Source organism: Pan troglodytes, chromosome 11 (assembly GCF_028858775.2).
Source record: "Pan troglodytes isolate AG18354 chromosome 11, NHGRI_mPanTro3-v2.0_pri, whole genome shotgun sequence".
NCBI classification, from domain to species: Eukaryota; Metazoa; Chordata; class Mammalia; order Primates; family Hominidae; genus Pan; species Pan troglodytes.
The window spans coordinates 108,809,979-108,827,730 of NC_072409.2; the positions used below are offsets into that span (position 1 = coordinate 108,809,979).

General features: G+C 40.1%; 1 protein-coding gene across 31 annotated transcripts in view; it reads right to left on the reverse strand.

The window, feature by feature from the left end:
• Positions 1 to 17,752, reverse strand: part of KDM4C (lysine demethylase 4C) — a 404,595-nt gene that overhangs the window by 32,800 nt on the left and 354,043 nt on the right. For all 31 annotated transcript variants that reach the window (XR_010148777.1, XR_010148778.1, XR_010148776.1 and 28 more), the window contains one exon: positions 14,549 to 14,719. Coding sequence is in view for 26 of the 31 variants with exons in the window: in XM_001144352.6 (XP_001144352.3) it covers positions 14,549 to 14,719 (171 nt within the window). In the remaining 5 variants the exon portion in view is untranslated. The remainder of the gene's footprint in view (positions 1 to 14,548; positions 14,720 to 17,752) is intronic.

Consider the following 17,752-nt stretch of genomic DNA (forward strand, 5'->3'; position numbering starts at 1 on the left):
TTCCAGATGTGGGAGGTGCAGGAATGCACTTTTCATCTTAAATCCTTCTGTATTTCTTGGACTTTAGCCAGCCATGGGTATGTTATGCAAAACATTGTACATCTACAATTATTAAATATTAGTTGCTAATTATTATTATTACCACTAACCACACACATTTTATCTACCAAAGTTAGTCATCTATTCTTTCCCTTTAAAAAAGGTAAATGAATCTCAAAATGAGAGATGTTCAAGACTCTGTAAGTCACGTAGTCCATCTCCTTCAGAAAATGACAGCTCTTCTCAGGGCAACATAGCAGATGCATCAGCCTCTACACTGGTTCACGATGAGGGAGCCCAGGGGAGGGGAGGCAAAGCCACTGAATAGAAAGGGAAGCTAGGCTGGGTGTGGTGGCTCACACCTGTAATCCCAGCATTTTGGGAGGCCAAAGTGGGAGGATTGCTTTAGGAGTTCCAGAACAGCTTGGATAGCGAAAGACCCCATCTCTATGAAAATTTTAAAAAGGAAACAGGGGGATTAAAAGTTCCAGGGTAGAGCACACAAGGCCACATGCACAGAATAAAGGGTTGAAAACAAAACCACAAAAATGAGTACTGAAGAGAGCTAAGGATTAAGAGATGTTAGAATCAGCTATATAGTGAGGCCAAGTCTACATATGTGTAATTATATGCTCAATTTACTTATTTATTTTTAAAACAGCCAAATTCAAGAGGAATAAATGCTCAATTTAAATGTTCGTGTGTCAAGATGGAAGCCCCATAAAGGGTAAATATATTTTCATACTGAAGAATTTCTTGGGCAAAATGACTATTTTATCAAATGGGTGAAAGTTAGTTAATGGGGTTTATGTGTGTGTGATGACATATCCATTTAGAGATGAAGTGCCTGGTCATGTCACTTCTAAAATATGAGATGTCTCTTCTCACATTGAGGCGTGGGACTTTTCACTCAGCATCCCTTACATTCTATGTAAAAGAAAAAGAAAAAAAAAAACCTAATAACAACAAAAACTATGCTTTGCAAACCAGGGGGCTTGGAATGGCCCTAAATTATGGTAACTGCTCTAGGTGTATAAAACAGAGCTGAAGGGAAGAAACTCCAACACGACCAAGTCTGAACTCATAATCTTGGGCCTGGAAGTCTGGGCTTCTTCCAAAGTTCCCTATCTCCATGACAGGTATCACCTTCCATTTGGCTGAGCAAGCCAGAACCCTGGGAGTTATATTTGACACATCTTTCTTCCTTGGCCCCCATTATCAATCCATCACCTGGTACTCTTGATTTTACCTTCTAAATATATTTCAGATCCTAAATTAGTCCAAATTACCATCATTTCTCCTCTGATTTACTGCAACATTCTCCTAACTGGCTTCCCAGTATTCAGGCAAGCTTGTCCAACCCACCTTATTTTGTGGTTGTTGTTCTGTTTTGTTTTGTTTTTAGGCTTTTATAGTCTCTTATAGTCTGTATTTTGGCAACCTGAAGCCATCCTTTTCAGTTTCTCTCTAGTGATAACGGGAAAAGAGGGATGAGAAAGGGGTTCTACCGGCCTAACCAGAAATAGAAACTAAGAACCCATGACTGTATTCTCTTCTCTGGACACCCCTGTGGACTTTCCAATTCTTTTTCACTATAGCCAAAAAAACCCCACTTCATAACAAATCTCTTTGACTTCTGCTCAAGATAGTCCAAGGGGGCTTCCTCCTGCTTTTAGAATAAAACCCCAACCCTATAAGATGGCCCTCAAGGCCCCACCCAGTCTGGCCCTTTCCTTCTTCTCCAGGCTCATGATTTACCTCCTCCAGCAGCTGCACTTGCCTTCCCTCTGCCCTATGTTTAGTGAACTCACCTTACAGATCTTCATTCAGGTCGCACTGATCACCCATCTAGATAAGATGTTTATTTCTAGTTACATGCTCTTACTGGATCATATTCCTGTCATCCCAGGACTTCTCTCAATTCGAAGCACATCTTTTATACATGCTGCATATGTCACTCTCTCCCACTAGATTGTAAATTCCATGAGATCAAAAACCATTCGAATTTTACTGCTATCATTTTCCCAGAACCCAGCATGATGTGTGGCATGTAGTAGGTGCTCGCTATAAGAAAACTTGGGGGCATAAGGCTACCATCATGGAAGGATAAGGTATTTCTTGACTAGAGAATCCATGTATGACCATATGCAGGTACCCAGATGCGGCTTATCAAGGCCAGCCCTGCAGGAATTCCCTATCTACCAAAAGAAGGGCCTTCATGGGAAGCATTAGCCTTCCCCATCTTTATGAGTCCCCAACTCTAAGAAGAAAGAGGACTTGAGCACCACACATACTATTTCCTCATCCTCATTAGATTTTTCCTGGAGGGAACCTACTCTTAGATACTGGTTAGATTTTTGCCCTTTTAATTTCATGCAAAACAAAAAACAAAAACAAAAAAACCCAACAACAAAAAAGCAAAACAAACATAAAGCCCTGTACAAACACAACTAGTTGTTACAGTACATAGTTAGTCAGGTATGAGCAGGGCGGAAGAGGCCTCCTCAGCCCCTGCCACATACACCAGGAGTGTAGGGCGACCATCAGGTGATGGTCAGGTTGTTAACTGTCTCGCTAAACTAATAATTGGTCACAGCTGGCACCAGGGAAAGGCTGTCTCCTAATACATGGGAAACACCTGAAACTGGTGAGCAGCAGCTTCTGGATAAGATCTCAGGAGTGGCGAGAAGGAACGCAACGCCCCAGAAGTATGTCAGTGTATAAGATCCCAAGTCAAGAGGTGAAGCTGCCCATGTGGTCTCTCAAGTCGCCTGCTTGGCCCTCTTCCAAGTGTCCTTTCCTTCCTTTCATTACTGCTCTAAAGCTTTTTAATTAACTTTAACTCTTGCTCTAAAACTTGCCTCAGTCTCTCCTTCTGCCTTATGCCCCTGAGTCAAATTATTGTCTTCTGAGGCAGCAAGAATTGAGGTTGCTGCAGACTCATACAGACAACTACCACTGCTTACATAATGATATGAGATAAAGTTCCAGCATAAATAATATAGAAAAAAGATTTTACTAGTATTGAAATACATTTAAAAACTGTAAGGAAAATATTAAATTCATATGCGATACATAAATTATTTCAAAATTCATGTAGGGAACAAAATAGGAAAAGTTACAGGGTCTAGTGTGGCCACTTGCAGCCTGGTCCTTAGACCAGGTTACAGTGTGATGAGACAGTCTTTAAAATATATATATATATAATTTTAGAGTCTCACTTAATATCAATGGCACTCACATCCACATTCTTTCCATAGTTCTCTTATAGTCTGTATTTCAACATGACTTCAGGTGTTGGCTGCTTAGAACATAACGACTAAAGCCTGGCTTGTTTTGTGCCAGTCACTTTCTTTTATGGTGTAAATCAAAGAAGCTGCTTTAGATGATTCAATATTATCTGTTACTCAGGGGAAAAGAATGATAATATAACACATAAAGCAATCATTGGGTCAGATTATTTATTTTTTTGTTTTGTTTTAAGACAGGGTCTGGTCCTGTCACCCAGGCTGGAGAGCAGTGGCAGAATCTCAGCTCATTGCAACCTCGGCCTCCCAGGCTCAAGTGATCCTCCCACCTCAGCCTCCTGAGTACCTGGGACTAAAGATGCATACCACCATGCCTGGCTAATTTTTGAAATTTTTTTGTAGAGATGGGTTTTTGCCATGTTGCCCAGGCTGGTATCAAACTCTTGAGCTCAAGCCATCTGCCTGCCTCGAACTCCCAAGGTGCTGGGATTCCAGGTGTCAGCCACTGCGCCTGGCCTAGATTATTAATTAAAGGCTAGAAAGAGTAAATATCTAGCATGTTTTAAAAACATAACCTACAAATATAACTATGCTACTGGAAGTATGCATAATTCAACTACCCCTTCCCTTTTTGCTGATTTGTTAGTCATAAATCTACAAAAGGCATCTTTTATTTTATTTTTTTTAGAGACAGGGTTTGGCTCTGTCACCCAGGCAGGAATGCAATGGTGTGACCATAGCCCACTGTAACCTCAAACTTCCTGGGCTTAAGGGTTCCTCCTGCCTCAGCCTCCCAAGGAGCTAGGACTACAGGTACACGTCACCATGCCTGGCTAAATTTTTTAAAATTTTTTTGTAAAGAGGAGGTCTTTCTATGTTGCCCAGGCTGGTCTCAAACTCCTGGACTCAAATAATCCTCCTGCTTTGGTGCCCCCAAGTGCTGGGATTTCAGGTGTGAGCCACCGTGCCTGGCCCAAAAGAGATCTTTTTCAGGCACAGATCACACCAGCTTTAATTACTCGTGGAAAAATCTACTTTGATCTGAAAACCATGCATATAACATTATTCAACATATTGTACTATTTTAACCTTTAGAAGAAATTAAATGTTATACAAATATAAAATTCTATAATGGTATTGGATAAAACATCTAAAGCACAGAAGACTTTCAAATATATCCTCCATTTTATAAAGGGCAAAAAATTAGATGATAGAGGGAAATTGATTTGCAGAAACACACACAACCAACAAGCATTATAGCAGGCAATAGCTTCCAAGCATTTCACTCACTTCTTAGCATAGAACACTCTCTGTAGGGAAGATTAGAAACTGAAGGACAAAAATACACTCACTCCATTCTCTCTGCCTTTTCTTCTATCATTCCTCTTCTCCGTTTGCCCACATACTCTGACCTCAAAATTATAATTTATTTAATAATGCAAAAGGCAAGATTTATTACTGGTTCTTTCTCACCCATGAAAATTAACTAACTTCTTTTAAATAAGGTACAAAAAGGAAATAATAAAATGAAGGTAATGTTGCTCATCAATAAATAGATAGTACTGACTTCTTCTGGATATATCTATCGAATAAGAATCTAAGTTCACTCTATTGCCAAAATAATTTAAATCCCATGGTCGAAAAGGAACATAAACTCTTCATTGATTTATGGGCCTCATATCTTCTGGGATGTGTCACCAATTTATGTGCTATATCCTGGGGTGTTAGCACCTGGGGTTGGATAGAGGTGAAAGATAATGGCTTGTAAACAGGCAGCTCCCTGTTGACAACTCGCCTCAGGAAGCTCTTGCCATTCGCCATATATTTCAGAAATTGTATGCAGAAAGCTGTGCTTACAAATGCGCTACAGGAAAGGTCAGCTCTGGAAAATTTCAGACATTTCTGAAACATGCATATAGCAACCTGATTATACTACACTTAGTCATGGTATCTAGATTTGAGATAAAAATAAAATTAGTGCAAGAAACGATTTAAAAGTGTAAAACTTTGCATCATAGGCAGCTAATGTACCATTTTCATTTAAAGAGTAATCGAAGGGTCAATAATGAATGTTGACAATCTGATATTATGATGTGAAGTGATAGTGACATCTGGCCATGTTAGTTATTAGAAGGAACAAAGAATTTTCATAATGTTTATATTTTGTATTAAATGGAAGTTGATTCAGCCCTACCCTAACATTTAGAGATGATGTCATGGATATTCATAATTTGGTGCTGAACATTCATGGGTAAGCCTGCCAAGGCCACTGGAGACATTTCCCAACAGTTCTGCTCTCAGGCTGGCACAGGGGACCAGCAGGTGCACCAATGCCCTGACTCCCTTAACCCTCTCTCATGACAGACTTCTCACTCTCATGGCAGTGAAATAGCAGGTAATGATTGACTTCACCTGAACCAGTGGTTTCAAAGTTTTTCAGGGCCAGAGATCTCCTTGTTTAAAGAAAGTTCACATATCTATAGAAAGAGAGGTTTCTGATTTATTTAAAAAATAAATAAATCTCACAAGAAAGCTAAAACATTGAAGGCTTGAGTTTTCCCTGGAGCTGCTTGCTAGAGCTCTGAGGAAAAAATATTCTTTACCTAGAAAGGACATGAAACTTCATGAACTCAAATTTTAAAGCACATGATCCATTAAGAAAAAGTTGACAAATTGGGCTTCATCAAAATGTATAACTTTTGCTCTTTATACACTATTAAGAAAGTGACAAAAGAAGACACGAACCAGGAGAAAGTGTTTGTAAATCAAAGATCTGATAAAGGATATGTACAGACTATTTAAAAAATTCCCACAACTCAATATAAGAAAACTCAATAAAATGTAAAATATATTACTGGTTTGAATAGGCTTTTCATTGTAGAAGACAGATGAATGGCTAATAAGCACTTGAAAAGATGCTCAAATCATTAGTCAATAGGGAAACATAAATTACAATATCGTGAAATAACACTATACATCCACTACAATGGTTATTGTCCAAAAGACTGACAACACAGGTGTTGGTGAGGATATGAAGAAACTGTAACCTCAAATGTTGCTGGTGGGAAGATAAAATGGCACAGCCACTTCGCAAAACAGTTTGGCAGTTTCCTATAAAGTTGAACACACACTTACCATATAACTTAGTAATCTCACTCCTAGGTCTTTACCCAAGAGAAATGAAAACACATGTCCACACAAAGCCTTGAAAGCAAATTTCACGGCAGAATTATTTATAATAGCCCCAAACAGGAAATAATCCAAATGTCCATCAACTGGTGAATGGATAAACAAAACGTGTTATATTCATACTATAAAATGGGACATTATGCAGACAGGGAGTAAACATTGCAAAGCATCTGAAAAAGGACTTGTATCTAGAATACACAAAAAACTCTTCTAAGTCAGTAATCCAGCTGACATCTCTCTTCCTCAACGTGACTTCTTTAAACACTCTGGCCCATCACAATTGCTTCGTTCCCCGAATTTACTGTCAATAACCTCCACTGGGTGTTTTTCTTGTAAAATATTTCAGATCAGCTCCTGGTGGTGGTGAGGGAGTATAAGTGCATCAATGTGGAGCAGCATAATACATCAGTGGGCTGGGATGGGATGTGACTTCCCAAAGCTGAGATGGGCTCACTGATAAGAGGTGTCTGCCACTGTCTTGGCCACTTGACCCAAAACTCCAGAGCACCTCAAAATGTAGGCACCAACGAAGATCCAAAATTGCTTCCCAAGATCCCATAGCTAAAAAAGTTTCTGGGAATGGCTTTTTTCTTAGTCTTTCAAACTTCCTTGGGTATTGTATTTTGCCTCCAGAACATCCATGTCACTCCTCCTACACCTGTGTTTACACATCTCTGAATCCCCCATGATGCCTAAGACAGTGTTCAACACATAGCTCAGAACGGACAGCATCACTGGATACTCCCAAACATGGAGTGGATTTGGCTCATGGTGCCCACTGCCCATGGGTTTAAGCAGGCTCACCCATGAATATTCAGCACTGAGAAAAGATGATGAAGTCCTGGAAATTAATAACACTGCTCTCAAGTTCAAGGTAGTTATTTTGATTCTGTTAGGCTGAAGCTGAAATGCTATACCTGAGTCTCTCCTGGAAAGAAAAAAGTGGGAAGGAAGTGCCAGGAACCTGTCCTTTGGGAATAAGTTCCCAATGCCAATCACCTTGAGATAACTGCCAGAAGAGAAAATAAGAGAAATACCCTCAAGTGAGGGAGGTATATATTTGAAGAAAAACGTAACTGTCAGTCTGTCTTTGTGGCAACTAGTGAATCTCCTGCATGGGACATCAGGGCAACGACATACTTTCTCCAGAGGATCCCCAGTGATGAGTGGAAACTGTCGCTATGATGCCTACAGAATTGGGGTCAGTGAGACACACACAATTCATAAAAAAAAGGAACAAGATGCAACTGCAACTTGAGTAAAGGCTTCAACATTTCATTCCTATGTCCAAGGCTGTAATGTAAAAAGTCATATGAGTTACACAAAAGGAAATAAAATTCTAGGACCTGGAAAGTACCACCTCCATGGACTTCAGAGACAGTTCATGAAACTTGTAAGACTAGTCAGGACCCCAGTGAAAGGTACAAGGTTTACAGAGTTGATGAATCAAATGAAACCTGACCTTAATTAGGAGCCCCTGCCCAATAACTGCAGGTTTATTCTTCAAAGGCATAAGCAGATTCTCTGCCTCTAAAATGGCCTTCAGATTCTATGATTATTTTTTCTTAGTAGACTCCTAGCCAATATGGTAATATTGTTTCCCCTTGATTGGGCAAAGTCTATCTACTTATCTATCAATCTTATGTAAATTGTGTTTATAAAGTTGCATCTGTGTTCTGTAAATATTATACTGGTTTACATACTGTTTTTGAAAATGTCTGAAATAGGAGAATTCAAACTAACTAATGTCGGATTTATTAAAGTTATGGGCATTAAATGCCTAGAAAAATTGTGACATTTGTGAGAAATGTATATATTAAATTTATAATCATAGTTAAAATGTCCAAGGAAATTTGGCTACATAAACATAACATGGTTAGGATTTGATTTATGCATTATATGAACATTAATCAAGGAACAAGTGAGTTTGTTCTTTTTTTTATGCAAATATTAGATTTATAAATAAAATTTGTCAGATAAATTTAAACATTTAGAAAAGTAAATTTAGACACTCTTTTACATGTATAAAAGGTTTCCCTTGTAACTAAAAATTAACTGGAATTTGGTGAAGCCTTTCATCTCACGGATTCCCAACTCCATAGTCAAGACAGAAAAGCGAGAGAACCCTAAAGAGTGAAAGGCCATGTGGGCCATGCCTGCAGACCTCTAAACCAAAGAAAGTTTCCAAAGCCTTCTCTGGCAAATGTCCACTGATTCCAAAAGAACCAGAACTTCCTGGCAGGGAGGGGGAGAGGGAAGAGGAGAAGGGCAGCCCTCTGGAGCACACATAACACAAATGGTCTGGGATGGGACAGGGCTTCCAAAGCTGAGGTGAGCTCACTGACAAGGGGTATCTGCCAATGCCATATATGCATGGCTACCTGACCTGAACATCTAGGACACCTCAAAATCTAGGAGGCAAGAGGGATCCAACAATGTTTCCCGGGATCCCACAGTAGAGAACGTTTCTGGGAACAACTCTGTTCTAGTTTCTCAAACCCACTTGGATATTTTCTTTTGCCTCTGGAATACCCAGATCTCTCCTACACCTATGCTTGCCAAGCGAGGGCTTGTGCGGGGCTCAACACTGAAACGGGTTTTACACCGCGTCCTACTAGATCTGTGTTTTCCCTTAGAGCAGGCACAGCGTCTTCTACCTCAGCTGTACTAAGCCACAAAGAGCAGAACTTCTAAGGCAATAAGCAATGGAACAAGGGGACTAACCTGCAATCAGGACCTACCTCTGTCACCGTGTACTTTGAGGAGATTTTGTGCGACTTGGCAAGTAACACGTCTGTGAAATGAGTGTGAACTTACTCTGGAGCAGGGTTTGCTACAGAAAGCCACTGAAATAACACTGAAAAAATACACTCAGAAAACACAAGCATAAATGTAGGGAACTAGGCTATTACAAAGTCTAAAAGATGCTGGGACTACCTGATAGCAAGTGGGAATGATAAATGGGCCCAGCAAAACCTCACAAGTACAGGTTCTCATCTAAACTGACAAGTAGGCATGAAGTTCTGAGGACACATCTTCTAACTCCAAATTTCAAGACCAGAAAAGGTTAGTATAAACTAGATGGGAAGGAAAAAGAAAAAAAAAGTTCTACATACTAAAGTTAATATTCTAAAAAATTGGACTTTTCCTACTATATGTCAGGCATTTCGTTTATTTGCTCCTTTCAAATTAGTAGGGGAAAAAAACTGGGGCTGGAAAATTTAAGCAAACTGCCTTTATGTGAGAAAAAAACATTGGCTGCAAGAACCTCAGTTTGCATTGTACAGCCCTCAAAACTAAAGGCCATAACTACTCACCCCCAGAATCTTGAAGAGTATTGTTTTCATGCTTCTTTCACATTTCAACCAAAGCTGAAAAATGTAGCCAGTCCTCATGGAAATTTCAGTGATGGACTCATGCTATCAAATTTCTAAACGGTCCTGTTTCTCTTCTCATGCCCAGTGGTGAATGTTAAGTGAGAACTCAAGTGTCCACTGTACCATTCTCCTCCCTCAAAGTGAGCTCAAAGTTCAGAGGAAAGGAAGCAGTCATCACTCTACTGTAAACAGGTGCATGCTAGAGGATCCCAGGTTTTGGCAGAGGCTAACAGAGACCCTGGAATCTTTATGCTCATTGAGTACTTTCAGGTGGGCAACTTTCATGCCCATCAAAATAGTGGAAGGCAAAAAAATTCATCAGAAGTGTGTCCCAATTTCATAGACTGACAGATGGAGGTGTGTAATAATACACCTTTTATTACTTCCCTTGACAGCTACAGATTGCATGTGGAGTTTAACTGGGCTGATACACACATTTTGCAGGTGCATTGTTGAGAAAGAATTTTTTGCACACTTTTTCTGGCTAGCACAGAAATAAAGTACCTAGGTAGGGAAAGACATTTCCTGATAGTTCAAAGAGCGTTTCTCCTTACTGCTCCAAATGCTCTCTCCAGTCACATAACCCTAACATAAGCATTTTTAACGCCTGCCAAATTTCTCAAACATGGATAGGCCAGCCTGCATTAAAGGATTCTCATCTGTTGGGTTTATGAAATGATTTGTAATCATCAACTCTATAAATATGGGTATGTAACTTTCTTTACTAAAGCATCAGGCTCCATAAGGGACTCTATTTGTGTCATACATAGATAAATAGCTTGGGATGATTAAACTTGATATCCTAAATTTGATTTTCATAGGAAACTGAAATTGCACTGTACCCTTAAAGCAGCTCTAGTTAACGAGTACCTGAGGCTTAGAGAACTAGTTCTTCAGTAGCCAGTAACATTGGGGTCACACTACATTTGATGAATAATCTGATGAATAATTCTTCCCAGTGGCACTCACATCTGATATGCACATTGTGTGGATTAGAGAGTTTTTGGACAAACAGAAGAAAAACATCATTTTCTACCACCAGTTGCTCATGCTACAGGTATATCACCTAATGAAAACAAGATTTCTCTGAGGAATGTGAAATGTAGTTAGTGTTTTCACCATATAATTATTCTGCCATGATCTTCAAGATACTGAGACAGAAACAAACCTGATTACATTTTTTTTTTTACGTGCTGATGAAACTTTCCATTAGGGTACTGAGCAGGGTACCCATCTCCCAGACAACAGTTCTGATGTAGATGAATTATCAAAAGTGGAAGTGGGATGATCTTAGCAATTAAACCCATGACTTAAATAATGGTGTGTGGGGCTGGGCACCGTGGCTCATGCCTGTAATCCCAGCACTTTGGGAGGCTGAGGCAGAAGATTAAGTTGAGCCCGGGAGTTCAAGACCAGCCTGGGCAACATGGTGAGACCCCATCTCTACAAAAATATCTTGGGACTTCTCAGCCTCCATAATCACAGAGCCAATTCCTTATCATCTCTTTCTACAAGTGTATCTCCTATTGGTTCTGCTTCTCTGGAGAACCCTGCCTAATACAATATTATAAGGGGAAAAAAACTTCCCCTACAGAGTCAGCAATAGTGAGCTGAGGAAGCCTCATTCATCACCAAAGTAAGAGAGGGAAGAGGCTACAGCAGCTAACAACGGTGACACTGTTAGAAAGTATATGGAACTTGAAACACAACACGACTGAATTATTCCTACTAGGAGCCTGGAACAGGGAACCAAGAAGGCAAGAGATTAGGATATTGCAGTGGGGAGCACAGAAGGAGGAAAGATCAGACAAAATAGAGAAGACCTGCACAAAGATGAATTTAGTTTTTGTTTTGTTTTTTTCTGAAGAAGTTATTAGGCCAATGGCAGTGGCTCACAACTGTAATCCCAGCACTTTGGGATGCCGAGGCGGGAGGATCGCCAAGAGTTTGAGACCAGCCCGGGCAACACAGTTCGACACCATCTCTACAAAAAAATTAAAAAAAAAAAAAATTAGCCAGGCATGGTGGCACATGGCTGTGGTCCCAGCTACTCAAGAGGCTGAGGCGAGAGGATCACTGGAGCCCAGGAGCACAAGGCTGCAGTGAGCTGTGATCACACCACTGCCCTCCAGCCTAGGCGACAAAATGAGGCCCTGTCTCAAAAAAGAAAAAAGAAAAAAAAGACATTACTATTCACCCACAGTTAGATAGATGCGTCCTTTCCAATCTATGTGAATTCATGCCACTCCATGCTACCTGCCCCCCTCCAGGGCAACAGTTGTGGCCACATGGGCATATGCAACTGCTGCTAAGCCTCAAATCCTTATCAAAAATGCTAAGTGACAGCTAACCAAGCTGTAAAGAGTTTTGCTTTTTCATTCTCATTGATTTAAATGGCATGCGCTCCAGAAAACTCTTCTGCGGGTTAGCTTCTGTGTTCTTCTCACAACACTCAAGTGTACTTAAAATCATATTTGTTCTGGTTCACAGAGGAAGGAAATGGAGGGTGTCAAAGGAAAGACTTGCAGGATTTCAAACATTACAGGATCACAGACATTCTTTTCCAATGTAAAGACATTCCAGGAAAGCCTCAAACTGGCATGGTGTGTATAGGCTTGTGATGTAAAAGAGAATTTAGGGTTCATTAATTCCTATCATGGCTAAAGACTGTTTTACCTGTTCAACTGTGCTCAGGTTTTGAAATTAGTGCTCAGAAGTCTTCCATCCCACCACCACTGTGTTCCTCACCAAAAGGACTTCTGTCTTTTGCCAGCTCAATATTCACAGTCTTCACAAGAGAAGGCTAATTCTGAAACAACTATGTAGCCTGCACAGGGCTGGTGAAAGTCCAGGGGCCTCATTCTACCAACGGCTTTTCATGCCTCTCTTGCTCCTGCATATCCCTTCTCCTATTGCTTTAAATGTCCTTTCTTCCCCAGGGTTAAGAGTGGAAGTTCTAGAGACGGACTACATGTAATCAAATACTGTTTCTGAAACTTCTTAATTATGTGTGACCTTGAGACAATTATTCACCATGTTGTGCCTCAGTTTCCTCAACAGCAAAATGTGAAAAATTATAGTGCCTAGTGTGTAGGGTTATGAGGATGAACTGAGTTCATGGTTCCAGTTCTTGGAGCAGTGCCTGGAACATGGTAAATGTAAGTGTTACTCATTCTTCCAGCCCCAACAGGTGGTAGATTGCTTGTAGTTCAAGTATAGAACCACATGGGTTCTAGACGTGGGTCCACAGTAGAGAAAGCATCCATTTACCAGCCTACCTCCCACCAAGACTGAGCAAGGATGACATCTTCTTTCTCTTTATGTTTCCAGCACCTAGTGTGGTAAGTAAGTGACACACAGCAGGTATTCAGTGAATGCAGATTGAGTGCTTGAAGGGATGACTAATTCTAACAAGGGGAGTATGTCACCTAAGGGATGCTGTTTATGAATAACAGTGGCAATGCAGTAAAGGGAAGCTCCAGCTAGAACCCTGGTAAGAAACACAATTCACTCTTCTGGGATTTTTAAATAATTTACATTCATTTGCTTTAAAATCTTTCAAATAAGGTCACTTTTGTTTATATACTTGTCATTCTTACCAGCATAGAGAGAGGTAAGTATAACAAAACTAACTGAATCAATGTTTCTTCAACACCTGGAGACCAAAATCCTAGAAACTGTCTTTAGCAATCTCAAAAAGTTACATTTAATTTTCAAGTGCACATAATACACAATTATGACTATTAAAGAGTCGCTGAAAATATCTTTCCAAATACAAACAAAAGCAAAGCATCAACAGAGACCCAGAATGAGGCAGAAGTGATGACTACATTATTAAGGGTCAGCTCCCCAAACTCACACACCCCCCGAAAGGAGAAGGGATAACAGGATCAGCACCAGACTAACTCACTCTCCTCTCAGTCACGGGATTTGATTTCGGTGTCAAAAAAAACCCTCTGTGGAAAGTGCTCTTCTTGTGAAAACACCCTGCTAAAAAGCAAGCCCTGAAACAAAGTCAGTCATTACCCTGGCACACGTTCACTAGTTCCTCAGAATGAGCCCCAAGGTGTTTGCTGAGGGGACAGAGGAAGGAGGAGATGGAGACAGACCAACAAGACAGCCAGACACACACACACACGCGCGCACACACACACACAGAGTTCTAGTCTCCGCCACAGTAACGAAACTCATTAAATGCCACAGCCTTTCTTCTGTGTGACTTTTGTTACTCCCATGTGGAATATCCAAAGATTTAAATACACTGTCGAGGCAGATTAATCAAACCCACATTCTCTAGTTAAGCATAAAGAAAAAGAAGTCATAAAAGAATTCAAATTTGTTCACATCTTTTAACAGGAAAGAATAGGTGGATTCATATCTGCTATGGTTTGAATAGGTCCCATCCAAAATTCAGGTGTTGCCAATGTGATAGTATTAACAGGTGGACCTTTAAGAGGTGATTAGGTCGTGAGGGCTGCTCCCTTATTTCTTGGCCAAATAACATTTCTCACTCAATTAAAAGAATGTGGGAAGATCAGTCTAAGTTCACCTGGATATTATTTAGAATGATAAAGTCTATGAACCAAGTGAATGAGCTACTCAAAAAGCCAAAAGAAAAATTCTGAAGGGCTCAGCTACTTTGGTTTTTTTTTTTAAATTACTCTGGGTAGCAGGCACTCAAGGAAGCCTACTTACCACGATATCCTCAGGAAATGTGTCTCTGCTGAAGGAGCCATCATCAAACATGACCTCATAGAAGGTCTGCGATGTCACAGCCATCACTCTGCAACTGTAATACCGGGTGTTCCGATGCTTCGTGATGACCGTTTGACCCACGGAAATGACCTTCTCGCAAGCCTTGGACTTCTAAAAGAAGGGACACAAAAAAGGAAGAAAAGAAGTAAGAGAACAGGAAAAGAAAGGATGTAAAATAAAAAATATTCATTTGAAAAACAATCATTTATTTGGCCAAGATTTAAAAAAAAAATTTTAACTTAATATTGAAGAATAATTTCAAACTTACAGAAAAGTTGCAAGAAGACAAATAGTATAAACACTACTTGTTTATACTAACACTCTTTACCCAGGTTCATCCATTGGTTTTGTGTGTGTATGCATATACAAAGAGAGAGAGAAAAGAATATGTATGTATATATATACACACGTGTATGTGTATATGCAAATATATCAACTTCAGGAAACTGAACACTGATAGGATACTTTAATCTCCATCTATACTCCAGCTGGTCAAATGATCCAATAATGGCCATTATGGTATTCACCTTCCCTACCCTCAAACTCCCAAGCACAGAATCCAGTCTAGAGTCAAGTATTGCATTTAGTTGCCACATCTCTTTAGGCTTCTTTAATCAGGACCATTTCCTCTGTCTTTGTTTATGGTAGTGCTACTTTGGAAGGATACAATTCTTCCTCTTCCTGCTTTTTAATAAAGCATGTGTCTTAAGTTTCCTCATGATTAGATTCAGGTTATACATTTTTGGCCAGAATCCCAAATAGGTGATGTTCTCTTGTTCTCAGGATATTCTGAAGGCACACGATGTTTGCTTACCCCTCAATGATAATGTTAATTTTGATCCCGATCAAAGTATAGTTCAATTTCTCCACTTAATTACTATTTTTCTATTATACTAAAGCAATCTGTGAAAGACAATTTCATCAATATGTAAATGTCCTGTTCCTCTTAAATCTCTGTTTGGAATTAGCGTCCATTGAGTTTTGTGCATAATCTTTACTGCAATGGTGGTGTATGCTGATTTTTCCTGCTCTATCACCCATCCACATTTATTACTTAGTTGACATTTGGTAAGCAGGAGTCTTCCATATTTCCCTGCACCCATCCATCCATCCATCAATCCATCCATCCATCCAACCATCCATCCATCAATCCATCCATCCATCTTTCCTTCTATCCACCCATTGTCATTATGGGCTGATGAATTCCTCCTCCCCAGTTGTTTATAGTTCATACTTTACTTTATTATTTTGGTGTTCAAACTGTCCCAGATTTGACCAATAAGAGCCCCTTCGTACTGGTTCTTGTGATCTTTCTTTCTTTCTTTTTCTTTTCTTTTTTTTTTTTTTTTAACAGCAGTTCTTTACTATCTTGTCTGATAAGATGTTTCAGGATCATCTTGCACCAGTCCTGAAATTAGCCATTCCAGGAGTATGGTTCAGTTTAGAGGGGCAGTGACATTAGAAACTCAGATACAGGTGCTTAGGTATGCTCTTATTACAGGAGTATCTTTGATTCTCAATCTTTCCAGTAGATGGAACAATGAAATACATGCATTTAACATGTGCACATATATGTGCATAAATACGCACATGCGTATATCAATTTGCCACAAACACACATATATTGGAAATCACCAGTTCAGAGTGATAGCCCTATTCATCCCTGCAGGTTCTTTCTTGCCTCCCTCTATTCCATATTTGTGTCTTCATCCTTTTTCAGTGAAAACCTTGGCTTCTACAATATAAACCCATTTACTCATTTGCTCACATCCCTAAATACACCCAAGTAATTTTTAAGACCCGTAGAAGAGCTGTATTAATAGTTTTAGACTAGAAAAACTAACGCATATGACAATTCACTTTATTTTTAAATTAAGAATTAAGACTCAAGTTCAATTACCAGCTCATACCGATAACAGCTGGGTTGCAGTCCTTACCTAAGAATATGGGCATGAATTGTAGACTCCATCTTTATTTCATTTTCTCCCTCCCCCTCTTCTCCTTCCACACATATTCCTGGCATCCTAAAAAACCATGTGTAGGCCTCAGGGTATATACATCATGCTAAGGAAACAAGACTTAAGAATAAATGACTTCTCTCAGAAATACTTGGCAGAGTGATTGGCACATATTAAGTGCTCTAGAAATGTTAGTTTGTTGTCATTTGGGTTGTTTGTTTTGATTTTCAAGATAAGGCTATAGTCCCCGTTCCCCTTTCAGGAACTCCTACAAAGCCTGTACCTACTAGGAAGAGACTGCAGTCAACATCTAATGCCAAAGTCTGCTCTCAAGACTGGATCTTCTTTATACCAGCCTCAAAAGCTCAGGCATCAACTTTGATTTGTTTGATGTCATGAGCTCTGACCTGCTGGGAAGGCCCTGAACCAAGCTCATGGGAAGGTCCAGGCCTTCATAATCCCCAAGGGACCAAAATTAGCCTGACACGTCATCTGTGCCTACAGAAAGCAGGGACTCATTAAACCCCAGTCTTTTCTTGCATGGATATTTAGAACACTCCTGGGAAATACAGTTTATCATCATCCAGAATCACTAGTCAATCAGAGGCTTTGCTTTTGTTTCCCCCGTGAATTTCAAAAAAGCTAAAACACCTTGTAGTGTACAGAGTGTTATGCTTATCTTTTTCTTCTAGAAACCAAACAAAGACATTCCCAGAGAGTCATTCATTCACTAATTTCCTCAACAGTCATTTGTAGCTAGCCAGTGGGCACCACATCTGATGTTGGAGAGTCAAATACACAAAACCACTAAGGCTATATTACTGTTTCCTGGAACAGGCCTACACAGGTATGTGCCATGAAGCCATCTCACAGGTGGCGTGAGAGAAGACTGATGGAACACATTCTAGCACGCCATCTACAGCAGGACTCCTCATTCCTGGGCTTGCAGCAGTCAGAATTAGGGGAAGAACACAATCAAGGACAGACAGAGTGACAGGCATGACCAAAGGCCCAGAAGCAGGAAACAGCCATTCTGTTGTGGGAAATGCAAGAGGTCTTGCTATGGTGTGGAAAGTAGGAGAAACTAGAGAAATGGCCCGGGGAGCAGGGGTCAGGGCACTGGGGGTGGGGGAGAACAGTTCTTATGCCATCCTAGGGAATCTAAATGTTATTCTGTGAACCTAGG